Raw genomic sequence first — 27925 nt, forward strand, 5'->3', positions numbered from 1 at the left:
GCTGGTTAGGCCTGTCTTCAGGACTGGGGAAATGAGAGTTCATCCTCTTCCACTGATTTACACATTTCATGCTTTGGCTCAGTGGGTGTGTATGTTTGAGTTTCTTCCTCACAGAACAATGTATAAAAGAAAAAAAGAAGAAAAGTGAATAGCTGATCAATGATGCCAAACTCTAGTTAGTTCCCATCAGTTTTAAAAGGTGTAGCAAATACTACCCTTATTCAATGCATTTCCTTCTAAATTTATTGTTTGTTTTTACATTTTACAGATTGATACCTGTTTATACATTTTGTTTATACAATTAGATATAGTAATACCTTACCTAAGTCCTGCTCTTTGGATATTAAGCAATGTATAACCTGTTAAAATGGGTTACATACTCTAATGTAGTTATGAGAAGGTAAGTGTCTATGAATGTATTTGTTGACAACTATAAATCCTCGTGGACAACTATAAGTGAAAATGTACTTACTTGGCTTTCTCTTGATATCTTTGGTATTACTTGAATACTCTTATTCATTTATGGATTTCTATTATTATCCTACACACTCACACACACACACATAGATATAGATATATAGATAGGGAGATATAATTTAGCTGTCACCCCCCCAGAAAATGTATACCTAAAAAAATGATGAATATGGAAAAATGAAAAAAAAAATGCACTGAACATGTGCTCTTTGTAGAAAACGTATTAAAAGAAACTATGTTTTTCGTCAAATTAATCCAGTTCTTAATGTTTCTAATGTAGAACCTTGCTTGCAAAACCTGTATAGATTTTAGAAAGTGCTCTATAAGTAAAGATTATCATTATTATTTCAACTTTGAATGTGTAGTGTGTATAAAAACTTTTCACTTGCGATGTTTAATGCAATTTTGTGTAATAGTGTTCTAATTACAATATCGATTATATTTAGGTGATAATATTAAATAAAAGTCACTGGTATTGGCCGAATAAATGTAACTCTAATTTATTCAATCACACAGTATATTACGGGCTACACAACTTTCCGAGGGAAAAAACGTAGCTATTGTGTAAAAATCAATAAAACAGAATGGATTTCTGCCTCTCAATCCACAGATGGGCACGGCAAGCACGTACAGCGTCGATCCGGCCGATTTGAACAACTTCCTGGTCCGGGAAAATCTGACATCGCGATAGACTGTGTGCAGTTCCGCGGCGGGGGCCTGACGCTGGAATGCGAAACTGCAAGTTATTTAGCCAAAACAAAAAAATTGACAGACCTTGGCGCACCATTTCAGAAATATCTCGGCTCTCCATGGGACTCAGCTATGGTCTGAGCCACGCGGGACACTCCTAACATATGGTGAGTTTTATCGAGAGGTTCGCGCTAATGCTCGCCGACTTTAGCATGGCTAGCTAGCTAATCCATCAACACCCAGGCTTGTGACAGCTGACCAGCCAACAGGACCGAGCTACGGCTAGCATTAGCATAGTTAGCTGGCAGGCTGTTGAGGAACTGAGTTAATCTTATTTAACCTTGTTTACGTGACTGTGTTGCTGATATAGTCACAGGTGACATCGGATAATGTCCCAGTGGTGGTAATGTTGTTTGCCGTTGTAGCCTCTATATACACAGGTGTGGTTGTTTGTTTGAGTGATGCACGGAGGCTAACTGATGCTGTTAACTAGCCTGCTAGCTAGCGACGGTATGTCGTCGTTGCTTGGTGCAACAGTATGGCTAAACAAACAACAACAGACTGACAGGCACCTTGCTAGCACCCGTGTGCTAATGTGAATGGATACCAGTGACGCTGGCGTATTTTCTTTGTAGCTGTGTGTTAAATTTTGGCCGTTTGGCCACTCTTGGTGAATAAATTATGCTCTGTTTACAAAAAAGAAAAACTCAGATTGACATGCCTCACAAAGGCAGTGTAATTGAAATGTTCGCTGCAGTGAGTGCTGACACATAGGGTGTGTAACAGACATTGTGAGGCCAGCGGTGTTTATAAGATTATTGCAAGCGATTTGAGTTTTGTCTTCAGTTCTGTCTGTCATTTCTGCATCTTCAGGGGATGAGACGAGATCGGATATTTCCGCAACTGCAGCTTAGGGCTCGTTGACTCTCTGGCTCAGGATGGCGCAGGGAGGCTCTCAGCTCGACTACCACATCCTGCAGGACCTCAAGCAGCGTTTCCCGGAGATCCCAGAGGGGGTAGTGTCACAGTGCCTTCTGCAGGTATCCACACACATATACACAGACCTGTTCATGCACATGCTCAAAGAAGCTGATTGGAGAGCGTTGGAAAATTGTGAGTGTGATATTTACTTGGGTGGAGGTTTCTATTATTGTATGTCTTCCTGTTTTTGTATTACTCAATTATCAACCTCTAGTGTCATCCCTCATGGTGTATACTGAACAGTAAGACAGCAAGACAAGCATTTGAACACTCCCTCTGACCACAACTGCATGCCTGAGACTGTTCTGTTTCTGTCTCAGAATAACAACAACCTGGATCTCTGCTGCCACCTCCTGGCTCAGGAGAGTAATAGATACCTGTATGGAGAGTTCCATCACAGTCCAGAGGAGGGGCGACTGAGCCGAAATCACATGCTACACATTAGCTTGGGCTACCCAGGCTCAGAGGCAAGCAAAGCCAATGGAGGAGCAGTGGGAGTAGGGCGCTCCCTAGTGCACAGCACTAGTGACAGTCACATCGAACCCCAGCGGTCCAGCTACCCTGAGCCACTGTCAGCCCCTGCCACTATGGCTCCCTCCCCGGGTTACAATCCTTTCTTCATGAACGATCAGAGCCGCTCGGCCAGCACTCCTACTCCTCCACCCACAATGCAGGGCATGTCTCCCACATTCTCCCCCGTCTCTCGTTACACTATGAACCCAATAACAGTCACACTTTCACAAAGTATACCCAATGTACCACAGGCTCTGCAGATCCCCCCTGGGCATTATGCTAACAGCACCAACACCACCCTGTATATTCGACCCTCACCCTCTCAGAGCCCACAGCCAGCGCCCTGGTCCTCCTCAGGGGCACCTGTCTATCAGCATCAGCAGTCTCCCTACAGCACTCCCACATATGGCTCTCCTTACAGCTCCCCACAGCATCAGGTCCAGCCGCAGCCCCAACCACAGCCCCAGCCGCCACCCCAGCACCAGCAATACGTCTTCCTCCCCATTAGCTCCCCAACCCTTCCCAGCATGCCCTACCATCACCAGCAACAACCCCAGCAACAACCAGCTGTTTACAGGCCGTACCACTCAAAAAGCTCCCTCAAGAACCAGATAGAGATTACTCTAGAGGGTCCGCGGCCACGCAGCAATTCTCCCGTGCACACCCCTCACCCCCAAGGAGCGCTTTACATGGCCACCAGCCCCTCGCCCAGCTCCCCTTCCAGGGGCATCACAATGAGTGGACCTTCAGGCCCAGCAGCCTTTCACCCTGGGATGTACCTGCAGCACCAGGGCCCTGCAAGGCCTCGGCCCGCCTCCTCTCCTCAACCAGGCCAATCAGCCTACACTTTCAAAATCAAAGTGTCGCCCGGAGGTCAGGCCCAGAGGCCACCCAGCTCACCTCCGGTGGCTGAAGCGGAGTCTCTCCTCAACATAGTAGACCAAGGGGAGCACAATGCTGCACCCCCACCCATCCTGCCCATCTCAGCTCTACCAGGGAACGTTGCCAGTCAGTTTCAGCAAATGCCCCGACGTTCAAGCTCAGGCTCTGATGACTACGCTTATACACAAGGTAAGGGATTCTTGTTTTTTTCTGTTACTGTTAATGTGTGTGACTGTTATAATGTTTTCCAGTTGCAGCTGACATTTATTGTGTGTTTGGGGCTATGTTGTTCAGAGTAAAGACTAGGCCAGCATTTAGCCTGATAATAGCTGACTTAATGTAAGATGACCTTTCTTCTGATGGCAGTTCATGAAGCCTTTGTCAAACACAGTTTACGAGTGTGTTTCATCCTAGAATTTGGTGATAATTTTGCTTTAAGACGTGTGCTGTATAACTGCAGTGTCCCAGTTCAATTCCAGCAGGGTGCATTTTTTACTTTTCATACCCCTTTCTCTTTCCCCATGTTTACTTTATATATCTATACAGCGACTATTAAAATACCAGAAACAGCATAGAGAGTTCCTCCATTTTCACATTGCTTATTTGAAAGGTTACACTGTAAACCAAAATTGTGCTGGCCAAGGATACAAAATGTTGCTACTGTAACTGCAACTTTCTTACAGTTCAAAGTGACATTTCTTTATTTGACAAATAAATGTTGCATAAGAGATAAATGATCACCATTTTGTGGCATAATTGGCATAATTTGCTATATTTGACTGACTTCCAGCCATATAAATTCTGTAGGCTGTTTTGATCTTTATGTTTGTTTTGAAACCCACATAATGTAAGTTGCTATTTTACTTCATTATTTGCCTGTGTTGCTGCCTTTTTAGTGTTTTTCATGGGAAGTGTTCATTAGTGTGCCCAGCCCCTATACCGTAATGTCAGTGGCTTGTAAATTGATATGGAGTGTTAACAGAGTACTAAAGTGAGAGAAGCTGTAAAATAAAATTATATTTTTTTATTCTTGAATGTCAAGCATTTTGTGTTTGGTGTGTTTCCTTCCAGCCCTCCTGCTCCACCAGCGGGCCAGGATGGAACGTCTATTGAAGGAGCTGATGCTGGAGAAGCAGAAACTAGAGCAGCTGAAGGCTGATGTCAACAACATGGAGTATGATGCTCTTCAAAGACGCTTTCGACGAGTCAATTCAACCAGTCTTATACCCAGAGTAAGGACTGAGCATGTACAGACACTCACTAGTACATTGTTGCTCTCTATGCATTTGTAAATCTTCACTGGAAATTTTTTTTATAGTCATGGAGGCTCATTGGGCTCTAGAAGATACATTGCAACTGACATCCTGGGTGTGAATCAGCCTTTGGACCTCTTTTCTGTTTCCAAAGGCAGAAAAGGATTAAAGTTAACATAACAATTAAAAATGCAGTAAGAAAAGTAATAAGACAAATTGCACTGTTGCACAACTGATGTTAAAACTGTTTCTCACTTGTAAGAAGTTTGAAGGGGGGGGGTATGGTGGTGGTCTGTTTTTGTCTAATCTAACTGGGTTGTGTGTTTGCATCGGCACCAGCCTGAAGAGATGACCCGATTGCGGAGTCTTAACAGACAGCTTCAGATTGATATCGACTGCACCCTGAAGGAGACAGATCTATTGCAGTCTAGAGGTATACATACACACACGCACAAATGCACACAAGCCACATGTGCACACAGAAATGCACATTTCTACACAAACCTTTGAAGTGTGTCTCTGATTTATTTGAAAGCATTGATCTTGAAAGAGCCAAGCCCAGAAGCAGACAGAGTTGGGTCCAAAGTGATGGATGGTGATCCATCACGCTGCATACAGATGCAGCGTTCTAACATGACTGGTTGGTCTGTGACAGGACACTGGCCGATCCACAGTTGACCCTCATCTGATCTGTGGACAGTGTGGCTGATCCGTGATCCTTGTCGATCATGTAATTGATAACTGTAGTACCTCAAAATGCCTCAAGCCACAGTGTGTGGAAATAAGTTGCAATGCTTTGTCTTTTTACCAGGAGTGGTGGGGCAGGAAGCTGAAACAGTATAACTGGAAGCAGGCTCAAAAGTGTGGCCAGTTTTTTTTTTCAATCAGCCCAGTGTCACTGAACATTTGGACTGTGGTCTTTCTGGAAAATAAATAGTCTCCCAAGTCACAGTTTTCTTGCAGACTTCAGGGATTCCTGGATTTATTTGTATTTTGCTGTGTTTATCTAACCCTCTACCTTAACAAGTTTTTCCTGGTGTGCTGTAGAGAAGTGTCCTCACAGCATGATGCTGCCACGTCAGGCTTCATGGTTGGGATGGTGGGTTTCTGTTGATGTGCGATGTTTGGATTGGAACCCAGCAGATACAGGATTTTTCAGGCTGACTGCAACTTCGATATTTGTGGCTTTAGATAAGCTGACAACAATATATTGGCTGATGTACATTTTTTAAATAGAAAACACAAGAAAATGTTTAAAAAGGATCTTTTTATAAGGATCCCCTAGGTTTAGTTATTGAGGGGATCTCTGAAACAGGATTAACTTTCATTTACTTGTCCTAGAGTGCACATGTTTATTTTTAGTTTTTCAGCTGGTCTACTAATCCCTCTAATATACCAGTTCTAGAAATGTGATGTTTTGACATGTGATGGTCCGAAATTAGTTCAGGAGGTTAGGATTAATTCTGAAAGGGCACTGTGTCAGCTTTAAACCTTTAAGACAATATCCTGGTATTATATCTTTGGTTTATTATGAGATATTCCCAATGCACTGACTATAAGTAACAGATCATTAGCTTTCACTGACAAACCACGGCATTAACTAACTTTGTGGCTAATTAATTTAGCAACAGATAAAATTAGTTCAACAGGAATGTGCATGCACGTGTATGAAATTGATTGGCCAATTATAGTGCGTAGCCAGATGATGTTTCATCACATTGCTGCAAAAATTAAGCTAATTTAAGCTTTTTTGACTGTCTTTGCCTTGGTCATGGGCATTGCATTGAATGAGGAGACTGCTATTGTCTCTCTGAACATGACAGCCAGTCTAGAGACCTAAAGAGAGTGGGTGGAAGCCGACTGGGCTGTTTGGACTTCTAGCTGGGATGGGCACTTCTAAACAAACTTCAGTATCTGATTTCTGCTTTCCTCCGCAGGGAAGTTTGACCCAAAAGCAATGAACAACTTTTATGACAACATTCAGCCTGGTCCAGTTGTGCCGCCTAAACCTGGAAAGAAAGGTGAGAATTGTCCAAAGCAGTTTTCATGGCATGCACATTAGTCATGAGATATTTTCATGAGGATGAAAACTAGATGTTCTTCAGGGTAGGATCAGGCGTTAATACTGTTGCCAAGATACAGATTTGAGCTTCAATGCAAGACCATTTGAGGTCCTTGTTACTCTCATATTTGTCTTAGTTGGCTTCCAGCACAATGAAGATTTGTTTTAAAACTGAAAATAAAAGCTTAGCTGACTTTGGTCTGTGTTGGCCTCCACAAATCTGTTGGCATGGAAACTAGATGAGAAACCTTGCTATTGAGTGAATGCCCACGTCTAGCAACATTTATTCTTGAATGGTTGATGCCTGAATGCGAGCCTCAAATGTTTGTTGAGTGACAGCCATGGTGAATTCCAGCCCTGAGTTGATGACACTTAAATTGTGGTTCTGTTATGGTCTTTATCACACAAATAAACCGTCTTTTTCCGTGCACCGCTTTTTTCTGTTGTAATTTTTTGTCAGAAGGGGAGCAGGGCCCCAAGCCAGTGCCGGGGCCCCAGAGGGATGAAGACTTTGAAGGCGCCCAGTGGAACTGTGAAAGCTGCACCTTCCTCAACCACCCTGCACTCAACCGCTGTGAACAGTGCGAGATGCCGCGCTACACCTGATCTTAGCTCTGCGCTGTATTGCCCACCCCCTGCCCCATCCCCTGCCAATCCTTGGATACTATAGGCCACACCCCTCCAGAATCTTTCTAGAGGTCTACCCTGTCAATCAAATATATAAGCCCCTCTTACCTGCTGAGGAAGAGCCACTATCCCTCTTTGCCCACTTGTCCTGCTCCCACCCACTACTCCTGTGCACTTTGACCCTTGTTTCTGTTGGCGGATGATGAATCTTTTTTCTGGACAGTTGGAGACTCTTCTCGTGGCAAATGTGTAAAAGAGGCAAGTGACATGCTGTGACTCTGGCAGTGGTTGGCACGGGGCTTTGGAGAGGTCAAAGCGATTGAGGTTTTGAGGAGCAGCTATGGTTTACCTAGCGAACATTCCATGCAGAATGAATGACTGCCCTGTTTACACAACTACGCCCATTCCTGAACTCAAAATGGAGGAACCTCCACTTTAATCCAGGATCTGTAACTCCCTTTCTGACAGTGGAACAATGAAAGCAATGGTATATAAGTTCTGACTAATGCGAAAATGTAGACTGTACACTGTATTTGGCTCTGTATTAGAGCTCATTTCACTGAAAGAACACTAAAGACACTTGCATACAAGTATATTCCTGGTACTTTTATGCATATTATGCCACCCTGTATTATGTGTTCAAACGATGTTGATTTCCTGTGCAAATGCCTCAACTTGCTGTACTTAATAAAGGAGCTGATTCTATGTGACTTGACCATGCACAGCTAGCATGTCTACATAGTTTATGTCCTAATATAGAGACGCTCCTTTTGCCCAAATGAACCAAACACCTTATTTTCACAGTACATTTTTATTATATTAGTAATCAAACCAGTGGGAATTAAATACAGCAGCAAATGGTAGTGGCATGCACACACACACTCACTTTCATATGTTGCAATAGAGAACTGGAGAAATTTCTGACCACCTTGAATGAGGTTTGAGAAGACAGGCGTTAACCAGAGCAGATCAGTGTAGATCCTCTGCCTCGACAAGTCTCACCTCTCACGACCGCACTGTCCTCCCTCGGGTTTGAAACTTTCCCAGTTTCAACTTAATCGATCCTGCAGTGCTTGTAACGCTGCTCACCCACAGCACGTTGCACTCTGGCATTTCCTAAAGTTACTGTGTCAGGGACCTTAGATGCAAAAACTAAAATATGCTGACTTTTTTTCAGTAACTACCAGGATTTTCTTCTACAGCCTCTCCCTATCTGAAAACTCTGGCATTTACTGTTTCTACTGAGAGCATTCCCATTTCCTACAGAGTGGGGAAGATAAGGAGGCATCACATGGGGAGGTGTGTGAGCACATGCCATGTGGTATGATCATGCAGACATGCGCACACACTCAGCAGACATGGTCATTTGCCCTCTTCCTTCCCACTGGTCTGCCTGGAATGAATATTACTTTATTATGCTTACTGCACATACTTACATATAATACAATATATATATATATATATATTATCAAAAAGCCAGTATAACTTGGATTATGCTGCAGGCTTACATTAGTGGCAAAAGGTGTTACCACTGTTTACATGTAACAGACTCTGCTATTCATTAACCAGCAACTGTTCCTCTCACCAGTATGATATCACTTGGAGGGTGCCTGTGGAATGTTTTGACTGTCTTTAGGTTGCTCCTGTTCATTATTGTTAACTCTGACCTTTTTAATAGACTCAAATAGGGCAGGAGAAAATAAAGCCAGTCCATTGCAGCTTCATGACATGATTTCACCAATCTATTATACTCTACTGGAGGAAGGAGACTAGGCCAAGTTCCAGTAGTATATGTCAGGGGAAATGTAGCTTGTTGTTTCCTTTGGTGTGCCCTCTCTCCCTCACTTTGTCATCCTCAGGATGTGACTTCAATACAACATTTTCTTCCCGGGATCCTTTAATTTCCCCGATTGGCCTGAGTTTACATCATTCCTTGCCTCCTCTGCTCTGATTGGTTAATTAGTCCACCAATTCGTCCTGGTATGGGGTCAGTGAATCCATCTGTTCCCTCCAGATTTTCAGCCCAAATCTAAGACCTACTGGAGTTCCACTTAAAGGGGACACAGACTTATCTGAATGCTGACATTCTCTCCCAAATTAAACTGACTGGTTCTGGTTTTGGATTTCTTTTCTTTTTTTTCACAGCTGCATTTGCTGCCAACACCCCTAAGAGAGAACCGGGGGGGGGGCTTCAGTCCAATAAGTGAGGATAGTCTTTGAGACAACAAGTTCACAGTATCAAATGGAAGAGCTTGTTTCCAGCCATGAAACTAACAATAAGCGTTTGTTTTTTTCCTACTTTTCTAGTCTGTGGTTGTGCACTGTGTAACAGACAGAAAGTTCCTATTGCTGAGAGGACAGTGGTAAAACAGAGAGTCCTTGGTTTCTCCTTTTGTCTCGCATATTTTAGTAGTAGTCTTCATAGTTCTTCGGGTTGAGGCAGTAGAGGATGGCACCTCCAAAAGAGAAGATGGTGGATCCCCAGGCCAGGCCGTAGCCCCAGTTAAACTCATGGTACACCCTCAGGCTGACCGTCTCTATGAACTTGATGGGGAACAGGACCAAGCTGCACACCTGAAGAACCACTGCAAAGGAAGAAAGAAGAAGGTATGTCAAATACACATATAAAAGAATAAACATTTAAAACAATGGCTGACCAGCTTACAAAATCTGGACAGACGGAGGTGTGAGGCACACTAATGCCACTAAATCCTCCCTTCAAACTTGGAAGTATTTTGGTGCCTTGGACCCTACAACCAACCTACCAAAGACAAACATGTTTTGGGGGGCTGGACAGTCACTGTTTTGTATTTTCTGATTATCCCTCAACCCTTTCTTTTCTTGCTTCCAAAGGGGCGGAAACTCTTCACGTACCTGCAGAGAACAGCATGACAGCCACGGGCTTGTAGCAGCGACTCCTGGAGCCGAAGCACAGGGACACCAGCGCCACGAGGAAGGAGAGCAGGGTGAGTGCTGCCCCCCCTAACAGCAGGGCCAGCGTGGCGATCTGCCAGTCTGTGACACACACACACACACACAGGGACAGAGAGAGGGGAGGGGGGAGGTGAAGGAGGAAGGGCATGAAATCACACTGAGATAGAGCGTGACATAGGTGGCTAAAACGAGGTTTCTCTGGAGAGCCATGTCTGCACTGTTGACAGCAGAGAGGAAAGTGGGTAGATAAATGAGGAAGGATGGGAAAAAAGAGAAGAAGGAGGCAGTAGAGTAGGTCACAGGCCGTACTGGTGAGCCACAGTAATTCTGCCATGCTCAATCTCGCACAAGAAAAAAAAAAAAACGAGTTAATACCGCAGTGTAAACACAAACTATTTGTGGTTCCGGGGGAGGGGGGCTGAGACAACTCCCTGGCGATGGCTCATAATGTTTTGATGAGGAGCCACTGGGGATCCGTGGCCAGTGGTAGAAGAAAGAAGAAGAAGAATGTGAACCATGCAGCGAAAAACCCGCTCGAACCGAGCGCAGCGGTTTTCGGGCTGACAAGAAACAAACGTACGCACGCTTGGCTACGCGCACATTTCAGCGGCTCAGTAACGGATCCCGATGCAGCAGAAAGACAAAGTGATTCTGTGAGGTGACTCGGATAATGAGCATCCCTCTCCTCTCGGCTGATGCCAGCTCAGCAGCATTCTCAGCATTTCATTCAGATTTACACCGAAAACACTTAACTCAACTGGAAATGACTACTGCCTCGCTTCCATCTCACTTCCTATCCTTGTTGTTGGAGTGGACACAGAACGAGAACAAAAAGGGGAAGGTCCACGTGTTTGTCCAAAAGAGAAAAACACCATAGAAGAGACTTTTGTTTGCTTTATGCAAAAGAAATCACTTCAGCAGAAGAGGCAAAAACAACCGATTTTTAGAAACTTAATTATCCATGGGACGTTAACTGAGGATTGCTGAGGGACACACTATATGTTATTGTTTAGAGATTAAGAGTCTCTTTCGTAACTTTGCGATGTACTACGGAAACAGGAGGCCCATATGTAAACAGGCAGAGGATATTATGATGAGGCACTTGATTACACAGGAGGAAATAATTTAAAGTGGAGTGGGTGGAAAAAAATAAATAACATCAAAGCATAAAGGGGATTGGGCGCTACATAACTGATTCAGTATTACAGTGGGTGGAAAAGTTAACATTGACAGACATCAGTTTGAATGTGACCCCCCCGCCTTTTTTTTTTTTTTTTAAAGTAAATAGCCTATACATGGTATTGTCTATTATGGAGCCCAGGAAATAAAGAAGAAAAAGATTAAGTGTTGCCAAGAATATTTCCTCTCTATTGAGGCAGAAAATCATTAAAACATTCACCAGCGGGGAGAAAGTGACGGAACATAAGCTGCTTAAAATACAGTTCCCACTCGTGTTGGAGGGAAACTTTATTCCAGGGGCCAAGCAGCTCAAATATAAACAAACATCAACTACTTTTGACCAAATATGGTTCAGGATTTAGAGTTTAAAAATGGGCCCTGTCACCACAGGAAGTTGGAAAGAGCCCACAAAAAGCAGAGCACCCGTTCCCTCCAGCTCCCTCCGGCTTGCACAACATGAGGCCCCCCACTGCCACCACCCCCTTAAAAAGACTGACCCCTTGACTTTCTCTTCCACCGGGCCCTCGCTGGCTGCCTGTTGGTAACAAGGCCACGGCGAACTTGACCCGCAGCTGTCAAAGCGAATCGTCAGTGAGATATCTTCTCTGGGTCAGTTTGGTGCCTTCAGCCCAACCCAGTCTGCGACCAAAGCAGCCTTATCAGTGTGTTCCCCATGAAACAGCAGGATACGGAAAGTCATCTCATCTCAGATTTGGAACAGACCCTGTGCGCTGTGCCACAAACACAGCCAGCGATGGAGCGCTTAAAGGCTTTGACGAGCAGGAAGAGCCAAACTATTAATCTGAGCCCCTGCGTGATGACAGATGGAAAAGGAGATACAGTATACAAGATCCAATCTGAGCATTAATTATGCCCCCCCCCCTCCTCCACACCCTCATGTGTGTGTCAGGGGCTGCTGAAGTGTTAATCGAAACAATCCTTCAGGGCCCCCATTTCTGTTTCTTTGTCTGGATGACAATGGCTGAAAATTTGTGTCACAGAAGAGCCTCGAGTCTCTCTCTCTCTCTCACTGTCACACAAGCTTACACTCACTGTCTCAGAGCAGCAGGATGGAGATGTGTAGGTGAGCGAGAGGATCTTCAATCAGAGCTGACTGGTTCAAGACCTCTGAGTCCTTAAGCAAGACACAGAACCCCTACCAGCTTTACTGTACATGGCCCACACTGTGCTGTGCCCTCCCTCAAAGACAAGACAATCGCAAGAAGATACACAGGGTCGATAACTTATTACATTATTAATATGCTTTCCCATCGCTGTGTCCGATTGTGCTGGACTCGCTCGCACACTGGCCCCACATTTGTCCCCTCATCTCGCACTAACCTGGCATCTACACACGCTTCTCTTTGCACGACCGTTCCACATTCCTAGCTCTGTGTCAAGTCTGTATATTTTATTCTTTACCTCTGACCCCCATGTCTAAGTGTGTGTGAGAGAGAGAGGGAGAGCGACCATGAGCGTGTCTGTGTATTTTAAACACTGAGCAAGTGTAACAAGACAGTATTTCATGTCTGCTTTCTAATTCACACTGCATATTACTGTGTTTTCCCAGACAGACACATGCACTCGCACACATGACATGCAGGCCGTGCAGTACAAGCTGAAAAACATCTGAGCTTCCAGCTGGTGTTTCAGACTAACAGGATTTATTTAATGCCCAAAGCATGACAGTGAGGAAATATTGGGGGGCTGACGAGAGAGAGAGAGAAAGAGCGAGAGAGAGGGGAGGGGGTAGAAACTGATTACTGGGATTCGAATCAATAAGCCTAGCCAAGCACAGGCCTGAGGAAATGGGCAGTTCGCTGTGTGCATTTACTGTGGTATGCTGCTGCTGCTGCTGAGACCTGACACGGAGACTGCATGTCTTTATATGGCACCAAAGTGCACTTTGTCTGCGCTGACAGAAGAGGATCGGGGCCAGCATGACCCACAGTTACTCATCCCTCTCAGACAGAAAGAAAACATTTTGTCTGACTAACAAAAACACAAATCGCCACTCAGCACACAGGAGGAGGCCAGAGGCAGCAAAAAAGGAAATATATATATATATATATGTACTGTATATACAAAGTAGGGGCACACATAGGCACACACACATAAGAAGCTATAGTCAGAGACTGTGGCAGGACATAAGCTTTACCCTCCTTTTACATTTGTAGAGCTTAAGCAACTTTCAGCTTGATATAACGCCTTCTGAAATAAATTCACACAATATTGAATGCTAAGTATATGAAGCTCTGTTAAGTTAGGTGGGTGCAAAAAAATAATACAGAAAGCAGTGCAACCTCATAAAAAGCACTGCAGAAATCTGGATTTTGTTTTGTTTTTCTGATGAATTTTGTAGTTTTCAGGGCTGTATATCATGGTGTTTGTATTGTGCTTTGATTATATTGTACTATGTATCTGTTATTTTGTGTGCACCTACAATCCACTGCAATGGAAAAACCACAAACTGTGGCCTAAAAATCTGCCAGAGCTGCATCTGCAGCAGTAAAACTGAACATTATATACCTCACAAAGTTCATGGCTGCTGTTTTAGAGGAGACATTTCCTGAAAGCATGGTTGCTGTTCATATGACAGACACCAGTTCTCTCAAAGTTCAACAACCTTCTTTTTTTTTTTTTTTTTTTTTTTTTACCCCTGAATGACCAGCTGTTGTGGAAATATGAAATGCTTCCAGAAAGGAAAAAAAAAGAAGCTTAATGTGGGGACTCCTCACAGAAGTTTCCTTAATAGAGAAAATCAGCATTTCTGGAGTGCTTCACTTGTTTCCCTGGTAACTAATCTCCAGGCATCTGGATCTCTGGGGAGTTCTCTGCTCTGAGTTGCCCTCGCTCCTTGGCCGGTGAAGAAACCCCACACAAAGGCTCATTTTGTGCGCAACAAAAGGCCAAATGAAACCCCAGCTGTACCGCTCCTGGCGAGGCAAAATTCCCACATCATTCAGCGTCGCACTGGGCAAATGTTTCGAGAGAGAGAAAAAAAAGTTAACTAGCCTAGATAGAAAATCAAAGGTATCCTATTCATGAGACTTTGGAAATAATCGACTAAAGAAAAAAAAAAAACTTTATCCTTGAGTCTCAATTTGGAAAACAGTAATGTGAACCCCCATTGTTCACTATCATATTTCATGGAGAAAATGTGTGCAGTTTAAATTAACCAGGCAATAGCTAATTATAAAGTAATTAACATTTAGCACTCTCTTGGGTGATGTTTTATAATTCTCACCCACAGAACAGATTGGTTCAGCAGCGCACTGTCTGCAGGGATCCTTTGTTATCCCCGAGCGCTGTGCATCCGACTTTCATTTGAATATGAATGTGGGTGTTTGTCTGCAACCCAAATTCTGCCATTTCCAGGGTGCAGCATCCCACCAAAACTACAACACCCAACCGGTTTAAAACTTCCAAACAACATGGTGGCACATCACCCCATCAGTGTGTATAGGCTGATACAGGCGCACGAGTGCGTGTCTCTCACCGGTGGTCAGTGTGCTGTTGCAGGACCATTCCACGGAGCTGACGGGCTTCCAGCAGGACACCCACAGGGACAGGTAGTACTGGTCGTCTGCCGTGACCCAAGCCGGGCTCAGCATGGCTCCGACGTCCAGGCACAGAGCGAGAAAGACGCACACCAGTCCCACCAACTTCAGGGGCGTCAACGCCGACACCCGGACCTCCTCTGCGCCGCTCACGGATGAAGCCATTCTATCTAAAGTAGCTCACTCATTTAAAAACAGAAGAAAAAGAAGTAGAAGAGCACGTGTGTTTTCCTGGTCAGGGTCTGTGTCCTCCCTCTAGTCTATAAAATGAGTCAGGTTTAAGTTGTGGTCGTCCCCCCTGCCCGTGCCCGTGCTGTGGGAAGCAGGATGGGGACCGCCGCTCGCTCCGCGTCCTGGAGTCCAGAGAACGCTGCTGCTGCCGATGCTGCTGTGGACCCAGCGCTCTGCTGACGGGACTGTGCTGCAGATCACTGAAATAACACGGAGCCGCTGCACCTGCTGGGTCCTAGTGCCTAGTACTCAGCATCTCTCTCTCTCTCTCTCTCTCTCTCTCTCTCTCTCATACTCGCTGATGTAGGGGTAAAAATAAGAACAGCGTGGGAATTCATTTAAAGCTATGACAATGAGCAGTTTTCATGGTGCATTTTAATCATTCTCAGCAGCAGTGGTGCAGGAACTTTCTCACACTGTAGAAAAACTGAAAGTAGCACAAGTATTCAGTGGGAAGCAGAATGGCTCGTGTCAGTATTATCTTACATATACTACATTAAATATCCATCCATCTATTATCTATACCGCTCTGAAGCCTATCCCAGCTGACACTGGGTGAAAGTACTGTAAAGCAGTTATTCCTTTAAATGTATTATTTAAAAAACTATAGGTTTTCTGTGTATGATATTAATCTGAAATGTAGGCGCTTTAAGTAGCTCTGGATAAATCAGGGCAATCAGAAGTCACCGCCAAACTGACACAAATGGTGCATTTAAAAAAAAAAAGGCCTATAAATATTACCCTGTCGCATCTTCCTCCACAGTCACAAGTGCAGCTGGCAAAACCTGAATGGAAACTGTATTTATCAACTTTCCATTGCAGCTTCTTGAAAACCTTTTTTTTTATTCCAAGGGTTAATGTGGATTCTGTGGTGCCTGACAGTTTTAGAGGTCTGTATTAAGGGGGAGAAATGTCAAATTTATGTGGAATATTGGCAAAGTATTTTATCATTTTTCTTCATTTAAATTGAATCTATCGAGGGAAAAGATTAATTTTAGCAGTTCTGACTTTTAAACTACAACCTTGCTTCTCTTGCCACACATCTTACCCTGCTTCTCTTCCTCTGTTCTATCTCTGCAGGTTACACTTTATTTAACACCCCATTTTCTGTCTTTCACACACATGTGCACACACACACACACACACACACACACACCCTGAGCTGAGGGAAGCTTACACTGCTAATTTTTTTCCTAATTGAACTTAGCTAATTCTTTGTCCTTAGGGAAGAATCTCGAAATGAAGTCATATTGATTAACACACACACATGCACAAACACACATGTATATATACACACACTTTCTGAAACAAATTAACTTCAGAGTCACATTTGAATAGAAATGCAACATCTGTGTTAGACTGCTTTGTTAATTTTTTATTTTTCAGTTTATGTAAAATGTTATTAGCTGGTTGGTAGAATCCACTGAATTAAAGGAACCAGTGGTCGTCTAATTAATAAAACACAAAGTGAGATTTCAGTTTCATCAAACACAACCAAATTTGTATTACTTTTTTAATAGGCTGGTTTATATTATAATGGAAAAATCCCTCTTTCGCCCAATCACAGCAGTTTTGATTTGATTTTTGTGTGTGTGTGTGTGGTGTGTGTGTGTGGTGTGTGTGTGTCTTTAAGTTACAGGAGTGTAGGTCAACTGCTCCTGTCGGCAAAGTCTTTCTACATCGTAACTGATGATTACAGATTGTAATCAGTAGAGACTCGGTGGGTACAAGCAAACACACACACACACACACACACACACACACACACACACAGAATCTTGGTCTAACCACGCAGCAACAAAACTCATCAATGTTAATGTAACATCGTTGCTGTGGAGTTGCAGTATGCACACATTGTGTGTGTGAAGTGATTGAAAATTTCAATTGACTGACACAAAACATTAAGCAAAGGTTAGACCATGTGGAAACAAATTGATAACTCTTGTCTGTTCCTCTGCCATCAATAACTGGCTGGCAGTAAATCACAGCTGATTAGTTGATGAGCAAAAAACATAATTTAAGCAGGAGGGAAGATGGATTGATTGTCTTTATTGGTCCGGAGGGAGACTTGTTTTCACAGTTGGATGTTGTTCCACGCATTATGTCTGGCACATATTACAAAAACATTATTATTTAAAAATGAATAATTGCAATTCATTTTTTTCTTTGAGGCCATGAAGATGTCAACAGCTACATACTCTCAGCAGATCATTTGTAGCTGATCATTTGCTGCAGTTAATGTCTTTTTAGGCTATAATATATATCAATATATAATATATTCTAAATTAATCTAATGTAATATAACATAATAGTCATTAGTCATTACCTAACAAACCATAAACCTTTTATGTATGGTTCCTTATAAGAAAGAGGTACACCATTTTTTAACCTTTCAACTGAAAGCAATGCAGGATTGTATTATTCATCTAAGTTAGTAGGATGTTACTAAACCTTCATAGATATCAACACTTAATAAGGTTGTCTGAATTCCGTTATTCTCAGTTGATGGGTTTCATCAAGTTATTTTGTGCTGTGATATTATGTTGTCAGCAGTGGTCACAATAATCTGTGTTGATGTGAGGACTGTCCCTTTAACTCAGGGGCCGGGGCAGCTCAGGGTCCGCTGTACGCAAACAGAGTTACTGCGCCTGCGCTGCACTCTGGAGCAGCAGAGGAGACGAGGGATCGTCTATCCGCATTTTGGGGACAAAAAGAGGTGAGCTGGAGCGATGAACTGTATTTCTGTACTAACACACTGTTTGACATGAAGTATAAACCTGTAGTATGTAGCGGGGGGGCTTTCTATCGGCCTGTGTGTTGTTTGAATCGCGCGTCGCTCGTTACATCGCATCCGAGGCTGGAGGCGCACTGATCCTACAAATCATCCCCAGCTTGTCAATACACGGGGCTCTAACCACCCGCTAACCCGCTAACCACCAGCTCCAACCCGCTCAAACGGGCGAGAGTAGGCCACCGGCAAACAGACGCAGTGAAGCTTTAGCCAACAATGTAGCAGCTTTCATTTGTTCCGTCTCTCTAATAAGGTGAATAACGGGGCGGCGGCGCTTTGTTCGTGATGTTTCCGCTGCTTGTGTTCTATTTTGGGCAGCAACGAGCAGGATTCCCGTAAGACATCCATGTGTAACACTGGCCTGCAGCCGCCATTGGTCACCGCCACTATTTGGTCACGGATGTCTCACATTCACTGGGCAGCAACGCCCTTTAACAGCAGCTCGTTAAAACAATGTCGTTATCAGTTCTTTTTTTTACTGTAATCTTCAGGTAATAGTTTTCTCCAAAGCATGGAGGAAGGATCTGACAAAGCGATGTGATGGTTTCAGTCTTACAACTACTACAATGTGGTGTTTTCAGTTTGAAACTATTCAGTCACGAGAATATATTAGGTAATTTTGTCGACAATAATGTTCACAGGCCTTTATCCCACGTTAAACTGACTGTTTATCTTGAGAAAGAAATAAAGGAAGAGGTGTATTTTTTTTTTTTTTTTTTGGAGGGGGGGGGCTCTTTATAGTCTGGCTTGTATCCGCAGGTTCAAAGCTGTGCATTAATGTGTGTTTGGTCTTCTACAGATAAATCACCCCAGACGGACTTGCAGGAATCATGGGGAGTGGTGAGTTTACTGACTCTACACTCACAAAAAAATATCACATGAACGCCATTACCGTTTCCTCAGAAGCTCTTCTCCAATTTCTTTTCTATTATGTTGAGTTTCAACATTGTTTGTCAAACAAGTTAGTCGTTGGAGTGTGACTCTTCAGGTTTTTTTTCTGTTGTCTTTAGCACACAATTCCCATTGTTTCCTAAGGGTATTTCTTGTCTTCCTCCATTTTGCCCTTCATTTATTTCCTTTTTTCTTTTCAAGTCTTGTGCTGATCACATCCCTGAACTTATGAGTCACACAGACGCCATTACTTGTTAATTCAGTAGCACATCACACACTCTCAGGGCATGTTGTGGTATCTTGTTCACAGTTTCTGTCACAGAGTTTTATGTTGTTATCCTGCATGTGTGAAACAGAGGGGCACTCTGTTTCACTAAGTTAATTCCTCCAGTTTCTCTTATGTGGCCCATGGATGGGTGCCTAAATCAAAGGAACTTTTGTTTTTATGCAGAAATGTGGGCTCTGGGCAGCGCTCGTCTCAGCTCCACTGCCTTTGTTTCAGTCCCCACCTCTCTCCCTCTCCCTTTTTTTTCCCTTTTTGCTTTTTTTCCTCAGCATCCTCTTTTCCTTTTTCTGCCTCATTCCTCTCCCTTTCAGTACTGTCTCTCTCATTTCTCCCTCACTTTGTTTCTTCCTCCTTGCTGTTCCGCTTACTGACTCACCCCTACTCCAGCTGTCTCCGCTTGATATCTTCATTTTTATTAGTATTACACCCCCAACCTCTGTTCCTCTCCTGTTCTCAGTGTTCCTGCAGGCGGACGCAGCCCACTCTGTGCTGCGGCGGCTGCGCAGGGCAAACTCCTTGCTGGAGGAGTTGAAGCAGGGTGACATCCAGAGGGAGTGCCGCGAGGAGATCTGCACCTATGAGGAGGCCCGCGAGGCTTTCGAGAATGACGAGAAGACGGTGAGGCAATGAAAGACACCTTGGACCTACACCTGCACCTAGAGACATCAGACCTCTCCTGACAACTAAATACACACAGGCTCTCGTGACAACTAAATACACACAGGAGTTCAAGTAGAACATATTAGAGCACCTGCCATACATAAACCACATGATACGGCCTTTGTTTTAGTTTTTTACATTAAGTGGTGTGAGTTATACACCAGTTGTGTTGTACACACAGGAAGATTAACTCCAGCAGGAAGTCATGTGCCCAGTGATTTCCCAGCCAGACTGTGACTGGGCTCACAAAAATCTGCCACAGCTGGTGTGGTCATTCAACAACAAAAAGAAATGACAACACAATAAGCAAAAACACAGAGTTATCCCCAGGATAGTACAAAAACTCTGTTATCTTTCTGCTGCTTAATTCTTAATTCTGATTGATTCTTATTTCAGATGGTAGTCGGAAATCTCCCAGCCAGAGCTAAAATTCACAAATCAATATTACTACTGCTGAGTAACTGATATCAGCCACTCTGTGAAAATAAGAATCAAAAGTATCCCTTTAATGTGCTCTTCTGTAAGTTTCATGTGTCAAATAATAAATCCCAGGCCAAGAATGGTAGTTTGTGGAATGCGGGTGTTTTTTCAGGAAGTGATGATTATCAGCAGGAAGAACAACCGAGTGCATGCTAGATAGGGAGGCGTATTTGTTAAACTATTGTGAAAAGCCAGAGAGCCAGAGTCACGCAGATGGACGTGCACAATGATGTGGTCTCTTTCTGTTTGGGTGTTGTTGTCTGCTGCCTTTGTGTTGGAATAATCCACATAAAAAGTATTCATACAGTGGACACAGTGTGTACTGTGACCTTTGGTTTTGGAAACAATTTTGTGCCACCATGGTTACACTGTAGCCTGCATACATGTAGCTGAGTCATGTCTTGAACAAAGTATTTTAAAAGAATAAAAATGCAATCTTTTTGACAACTTGTGTTTTTCTTCTGACTGGCTGCAGAGACAGTTCTGGGATGAATACGTGCGGGAGAGCAGTCCATCTGGAGGGCTGGAGACGGTTGTAGGTGGGGTCCACTCTCTCTACTTGATAGTGCCATTGCTACTGGTTGTGTTCATCATCGCTGCTGTCGCCATCACTGTTTGGCGCTGCCACTCCCGCAAGCGCTCACAGCGCAGCCCTAGCCTGGGACACTCGCATCATGACCACGTCCTGTCAGTGGTCTCTATGGACCATTGGGGGAGGGATTACCACCACGGTGACCAATCAGAACTCAGTGTCCACAGCAGCCCTGCTTATCCAGGCTCGGAGATCACATCGGGGAGAGGAAGTGCTGGAGACCCGCCGCCATCTTATGAGGAGGCTGTGGGCCATACAGATGTCCAGATAGAGACGGAGCCACCTCCACAGTATGAGGATATAGTTTCCAACAGCATTACAAGCGTCAATGGCCATGGGAAGTAAACCTGTCTCTCACTATCAACTCCAACAAAACCCCTAACCTACACTAAGACTAGCATCTAGCAGTGCCACTGCTGTGGTATCACCAGCCTTCCTCATTCAACACAAACAGAAGCACTAATAACTGTCTGGTCAATGGACTAATTCAGTTTTTGCCAGAGCCAGCGCTGCTGAAATTTGCACTAACCTTTTCTCAATGAGGTGAAGTGACAGCAGGAAGGAGCAAGTGATACTCCAAAACCAAAACCAACCAACACCTCTGCGGAGTTTCCTGACGTTGCATCTATGCTGTCATACTGTAGCAAATCATTTAACTCTGCAGGCATAACAAATGTTGCATGTGGTGTAAAGAAAAAAAAGGTTATGACTGCCATACCGAAGGACAAATATTCACAATGTATATAGGGGTTGGACCAATGCTTTATTGAAGGTTAGTGCCAATTTTTTAGACATATGTTCTTAATAACAGATCTTTTGTACCTATTTTTACTATGTTTAAATCTGATTTCTGTCAAAAAATTACTGTTTCCACCTACAGTTTTGTATATTGCATATATAAGATCTGCAAGACCCAGAAATAGCATTTAGACCAAGGGAGCATTGAGCAAACAATACATACAACTGTCAAGGCTAATGAAGCAAAACAGTTAGCTAAAACTGTCTAAAGATGCACTAATAGTGACCCTTCTCTATAACAATTGCTAATTTGATTGTTTATATCAAAAGTATGATTTAATTCAGGTTTAAAATCAAGTTGCCAAACTAATGCATTGGCCCAACTTCGCTATACACTTGTGAATGTTTTTTGAGTTTTTACTGGTTGTAAAAGGGGTGCTGAATACTAATGCAATTTTGTGAATGTTTGTCATATGCGCTCATAGTTTGGTAATGCATGCAGCTTGGTCAGTGCACTTGAGGTTGGATCTGGCTCTACACTGTTAGTTGATGGTCAGTGCTAGTTGGTCTATGTTCACGTTTGGGCCGCTGACAGTTGCTCAGAGCCTGCTTTAACTGTGAAAATCTTTCCCCACTCTTTCCCCTGCAGAAAATGTAACTCTGTTGGATATTGCTTTAAAGTCTTTTGCTGAGCTGCTTTCACTAAAAGTACATTGAGGATTCTTCAAATAGATTTGCAGCTACACAGTAAATGGAAGTTGTGGAGTGACTTGCACAGGAATGTGGGACAGAAAGCAACAGACTGAATATTTTGGGAAAAGAGTTATCAGAGAGGCTCTGTATTTAATGTCACTATGCACAGAGTCCAGGTTTAGCATGTGTAATGTACCTGTATATAAATGTATAGTCTGTGTGTGAAAGTAAGTTACAGTGAGATTGTTTTTACTGCATAGGAATGCAGTGAATGCATTGATATCAATATAATGATTATACACTAGGTAGTGAGTATAAGAAGGCACTTTGTGTTTAAGCTCAAAATGAGCTGTTTAATGAAAACTAGGACAGTCTGGTTTGCCGTCTTCAGTGTGACTCTCAGCAATAACGATGTCACCGTAATCCTCTGGAAAAAAAGTGCTCAAACTGTATATGCAATGTTGCTGCATACACTCTAAAAACCAAATATGTGTCTAATTTTCACTTGATACTGATAATGTCACACATTTCCTGTCTACACCTCACAAACATTGAGCACTGATTATTATCATTGTGTTTTTTTGTGAGTTGACCTTTGAACCTCAGCACTTGCTATGACCTTGAACTGAGTTGTGCTGATAGGGGTAGCCATTTTGGTTAGGTCAGTTGTTGTACTGTTACTTAACAGAGCTCTGTTTTTACAATGCCTTATCAAACAAACAAAAATGTTATATAACATGAAATGCAAGGGAACTTGTTATAAATTCTTGATATGTGCAAAAGCTTGAATTAATTTGTAATAAAACATTTTAAACTGTGCTGTGCATAACGTCTTTGTGTCTCAAGAACAAGAGCCAGTGTGTAAAAATGTGTTTTTGCAAGTGTATGGGTGTACTGAGTCCTACAGCTCTCCATTTCCCTGCTGGAGAATACACAATTTCTTAGAATTATTTTAAAGGATACATTTAAAAAAACAACTGTGTTTTGGAGACATCAAGGAACCACCTGGCCTGTGACTCACATTTATCCTCTCCTATCCTTGGAACATGATCCAAAATCCAAGTACTGTTTAAACAAAGCAGGAAGTGACTCATTAACCACAAATGAATGACCAACTGCAATTGTAAATGAGGCTCAACAGGGAACTGTTCATTCTCATTATTTGGCTTAATATAGTAATTGTGGTGACGCGATGCACTTAAAACATCAAAACCAGATTTATTGACATTTGATTTGAGCAGTGGCACAAATATAAACAGTGGCTCAGTTTGTCCTTATTTTCCCTTTCAGTGCTTTGTTAAAGAAGAGCAGAGGAGAGTAGAGCACAGACGGCTTCAAGTAGAGCATGCCACATTTAGCCCAGGCATGGGAAAAAAACACAGCTAGTGTTTGACACAAACACTTCTTAAAAGGAGCACATCATCAATGTGAGATGACCTAAAATCAGGCGTAATTGCCACCTGTGAAGTCACATTATTTGGTCTTGCTTTACTTTGCCAGGCAGTAAGCAGTTTAACAACACAGTGCCTTATTATTACATTATTAAAGTCCCTTGTGATTAAGTGTTAACAAGACTAATATGACAAAACGTAGAAAACAGGAGACAGGAAAGTACCAACGCAGCTTAAGAAACTATTTTCAGGCAATTTCAAAGCAAGTTAATATTTTTTTGGTAAATGGTGTTATCACCTGCTGATCTAGCCAAATAGACGGAACAAAACAAAGATGATTTTCCTGGATGTTTTGTCTATATTGACATATAAACCTGTGAACACTGCAGTCACACCCAGTCCTTGGGGTTTCGTAACACTTCCAGCATCTCAGCCTCAATGGTACCTTTGGCAGGCTCGTGCATGTACTCCCACCTGAGGATGAAAGGTGAGTTGGTTACCAAGCGACACAGCGACACAGATTACTGTCATACAAGGAGCAGGGCAACCGCTGCCTCAGACCGGTGTGTTGTCTTACCTGGCAGTGAGGGGGAGGGACATGAGGATGCTCTCGATTCTGGAGCCGGGCGTGGCCAAGCCGAACTTCACTCCCCTGTCATAGACCAGGTTGAACTCAACATACCTACAATACAAATACACAAAGCCGACTTCAGACACATGGCCTCGTGATTTCTGATATTAAGTTCAGATTTGTTGAGCCTTATTCTACAACAGATAACTAGTTCACAGCAACCTGTGAATCATACATTTGGGGATTTGTAATGTAATAGCTCCTTACAGCACTTTCAGCTGCTTAAACTCACAAATTTTATGCAAATTGTAAAGGTTAAGTTCACTTACAGGACTGAACCAAGGAAAATTCACACTATTCACTCCAGTCTAGCCTCTTCTTTCTCCCCCTCCCTCCCATGTTACCTTGCCATCCAATCCCCGTCCAGGTTTCTGGCTCACTACTGTGCTTGGTCCTTTTCATAAACCAGCTCTTCAGCATTCATTCTCAGTATTGTGATTGTTTCGCTAGATGACACAAGACTCCCTGCTGTGGCCGTTAACTCTGCCAGAATCTGCTCCAGCTTTGGGCCACACAGGTTGTGCACAGAGTCTACACCAAAGCTTTTAAAAAATGATTTTGCACTACAATCATTAATGGAAGTCAAAGTCTTTTACAAAATAAAGGAAACTAACTGTGATGGGTCACCTGTCTTCAATATGTATGTTTATGTGGCTTTACTTATGGTAAGATTACTTAATATTTCGTTTGGCTGACAGTAATTTGATGTATGGAGAAGGCAAATTTAGTCTTAGAACTTCAGGATCAAGGTTAGGTTTGTTAAGCAGAGATCATTTGAAAACTGCAGCTATAAGAGATGAGCAAACATACCAAGTGATGAAAAATAATATAAACTAACTAAATAAATAAATAAATAATCAACTTATTTTAACAATCTCCTATGTAAAATATATGCATTACTCTTTAATAGCCAGGGAATCTCTTGAGCGTCTTTTACTCACCTGCCTCGTCGTACCTGCTGCCAGTCCTTCTCCTCATCAGTGAAGGAGTCGTTGAGATGTTTGTACACGATGGGCAGGTAACAGGGCACCACAGTGCGAGCACAGCTCTTGACAAAATTGAACGCTTCTTCCTGACTCGGGGAGTCCAGGTCATCGAAGAAGATCCCTCCTATACCCCGGGTCTCTCCTCTGTGGCGGATGTAGAAGTATCTGTCGCACCTAGAGAGAAAAAGAATTGGAAACATGCTTGTTCAACCATATTCTCATCTGCCCACTGAATATGAAGCTACAGCCAAGAGGTATCTATCTTAGCTTAGCACACAGATTGGAAGCAGGGGGAAACAGCAAACCTGGTTCTTTCTAAAAGTAAAAAAAAAATCTCATACCAGCAAATCAGTTTATATTTACCAAAATGTCAAATTATTCCTTTTAAATTTATCTTAACTTAAGATGGCAAAATTTTCTTATTACTAGCTACATCAGATAAACCACACCCATTCCTTTCATATCCCCAATGGTCATTAACTGGCGAACGTCACAGCTCAACGGTTTTTCTGCAACTGCAAATTTTAGGCAGAGACTTCCTCTTATCACCGTCTCACAGTGAGGGTACACCCATTGTAATCCACACAGACAAATACACAGAAATCAGGCGCACAGATGCGTACGTGCTGAAGTACACACACATATGTGGACTTTCACTAATCTTGAGTACCATTTCTTAAAGTCAGGGTAATACTGCGGGTGGTGCTTGTCACAGGCCTCCTTCAGGGTGTTGTGGAAGTGAAAGGCATCTTCTTTATTAATATAGACTGGAGTCAGGTCTGTGCCTCCACCGAACCACCACTGCTTAGTGCCTGGAATACACACACCACACACCACACACAGACAAGGAAGTAGGAAACAAGGGTTATCATTCATCCACGTACTCAATAGTGTCACTGACACCAAGACACAATTGCTGATGTCAAGGACTGACAGTCACACTCTCACCATCTTCTTCCTCGACCTCAAAATATCTGTAGTTGAAGTGCACTGTGGGGATGTGGGGGTTCTTGGGGTGGATCACTGAACTCACACCCATGGCACAAAATGGTAGCTTGCCTGAGAGGAGGCACAGAAGACAATATTTAAGTCCAAACAAAGACACGGTTCAGACATGTTTTGATGTCAACAGACTGCTCGGCCCATGATGTGTAGCTCTGAGCGTAGGTCAACAGGACTCACCATCTTTCCCTTTGAGGACTTTCCCTCTGCTCCTCATCTGCTTGGCAGCCTCCTCGGTCAGGTTCCCAAACACCACTGACACATTTACTCCTGCCTTCTCAAACACCTTTCCGTCCTGCATCACACAGCTGATTCCTCCGCCACCTGACACAAAGAGGGAGAGGGAGACATAGAGGGTCAAGATATAATTAACTAAAAAAAAGACATGCATCATTTGATAAACACCCTCCGTTTTATGATTAGGATAACAGTGGATCTGTTATGCTCCGTTCCGAGCTCTCCCCCCCTCACCTTCTTTCCTATCCCACCGGTCCACCTTAAACGTCCCACCGTCCACCTCTTGCAGGGCTCTGCAGAAATCGGCCTGCGTCTCCATGATCAGCATCTCCATCCTCGTACGCATCTCCATTTTCCTCTGCTGCAGCACGCTGGTGTCGGTCACCGGAGGAGACATGAACCTCCGGCATCTCGCCAGGATGTCCCCTTCTTGCTCCTCTTCTTCGGCGGCTTGAGAGACTCTCGTTGCCATCTCCGCGCGCTGGAAGTGGTTAGCGTTGGCTAAAAACCCCGCTACAGCCGCCGCTGCTGTCACTGCTGCGGCTCCACTGAGCGCCAGGGCTCCCCTTCTGGTTCGTCCGGCTGCGGATCTGCCTGCGGTCCCATGGGACATAAACCTCACTCCAGTACCCCTGGAAAACCATCTCGTTCCCGGAAGCAGAGTGACTGAATGGCTGTGAGTGGAGGAAAAAGGCAAGTGTGACTCTCTTGCACTAGCAAGCCCCGTTAAATGTGTTGTCAAACACCGTCTCGCCGTAGTCTGCGCCGTTCTGTTTGCTGTGCAAAATACGATGGTGGCCATTTCTGAGCGAAACACCCGCTCTTTCCACGGTGCGTACGGGTGTGTAACGGTCGTGGGCAGCTATAGGTGAACTTAATAACGACTCATACTCACATAATCAGAAGTTGTGCTACGTGCTTCAAGTCGTGCGTCAAGTCAGGAGGCGTGTAGTTCCTCGGTAGTGACAGAGGCAACACGGGAAATGTCGTGCGGCGCCGAGCTATTCCCAGCGGCCGAGGCCCTCAACGAACTGCACAACCCAGAGTGCAGTGCGACTGAAACCAAATGTTGCGTTCAAGTACTCCTCATATGCTCCGTCCTATTCATTTAGCCGTGATGATGGATTCAAGTGCTGCTTTTCAGCGTGGTGTAATTACAGT

The 27925-nt window shown here is 43.6% G+C and overlaps 4 protein-coding genes across 5 annotated transcripts; 2 read left to right on the plus strand and 2 right to left on the minus strand.

Moving 5' to 3' along the window:
* Positions 1-1132: 1132 nt before the first annotated feature.
* On the plus strand, positions 1133-8192 carry tab3 (TGF-beta activated kinase 1 (MAP3K7) binding protein 3). 2 transcript variants are annotated; one of them, XM_018673235.2, is made up of 7 exons: positions 1133-1331; positions 2038-2204; positions 2466-3729; positions 4612-4772; positions 5133-5226; positions 6731-6814; positions 7316-8192. In XM_018673235.2, exons 2-7 carry the CDS (start codon positions 2103-2105, stop codon positions 7459-7461), a joined length of 1851 nt encoding a protein of 616 aa, XP_018528751.1. In that variant the 5' UTR covers positions 1133-1331; positions 2038-2102; the 3' UTR covers positions 7462-8192. The 2 variants fall into 2 exon arrangements, with proteins under 2 accessions (XP_018528751.1, XP_018528752.1); XM_018673236.2 differs by having other exon boundaries at positions 7319-8192.
* Positions 8193-8274: 82 nt separating this feature from the next.
* On the minus strand, positions 8275-15582 carry tmem47 (transmembrane protein 47). Its single transcript, XM_018673238.2, has 3 exons — positions 15095-15582; positions 10357-10497; positions 8275-10067 (listed from the first exon to the last, which is right to left on the minus strand). Exons 1-3 carry the CDS (start codon positions 15318-15320, stop codon positions 9889-9891), a joined length of 546 nt encoding a protein of 181 aa, XP_018528754.1. The 5' UTR covers positions 15321-15582; the 3' UTR covers positions 8275-9888.
* A 2403-nt stretch (positions 15583-17985) lies between these two features.
* Positions 17986-23335, plus strand: prrg1 (proline rich Gla (G-carboxyglutamic acid) 1). Its single transcript, XM_018673234.2, has 4 exons — positions 17986-18102; positions 18977-19017; positions 19812-19972; positions 20970-23335. The coding sequence occupies exons 2-4, from the start codon at positions 19008-19010 to the stop codon at positions 21429-21431; spliced, it is 633 nt and encodes a 210-aa protein (XP_018528750.1). The 5' UTR covers positions 17986-18102; positions 18977-19007; the 3' UTR covers positions 21432-23335.
* Positions 23336-23715: 380 nt separating this feature from the next.
* On the minus strand, positions 23716-27713 carry cpox (coproporphyrinogen oxidase). The gene is made up of 7 exons (XM_018673233.2): positions 26999-27713; positions 26708-26851; positions 26474-26584; positions 26196-26337; positions 25481-25699; positions 24486-24590; positions 23716-24382 (listed from the first exon to the last, which is right to left on the minus strand). The coding sequence occupies exons 1-7, from the start codon at positions 27564-27566 to the stop codon at positions 24298-24300; spliced, it is 1374 nt and encodes a 457-aa protein (XP_018528749.1). The 5' UTR covers positions 27567-27713; the 3' UTR covers positions 23716-24297.
* Positions 27714-27925: the final 212 nt, after the last annotated feature.

This window comes from Lates calcarifer, linkage group LG17, assembly GCF_001640805.2.
Source record: "Lates calcarifer isolate ASB-BC8 linkage group LG17, TLL_Latcal_v3, whole genome shotgun sequence".
NCBI classification, from domain to species: domain Eukaryota; kingdom Metazoa; phylum Chordata; class Actinopteri; family Centropomidae; genus Lates; species Lates calcarifer.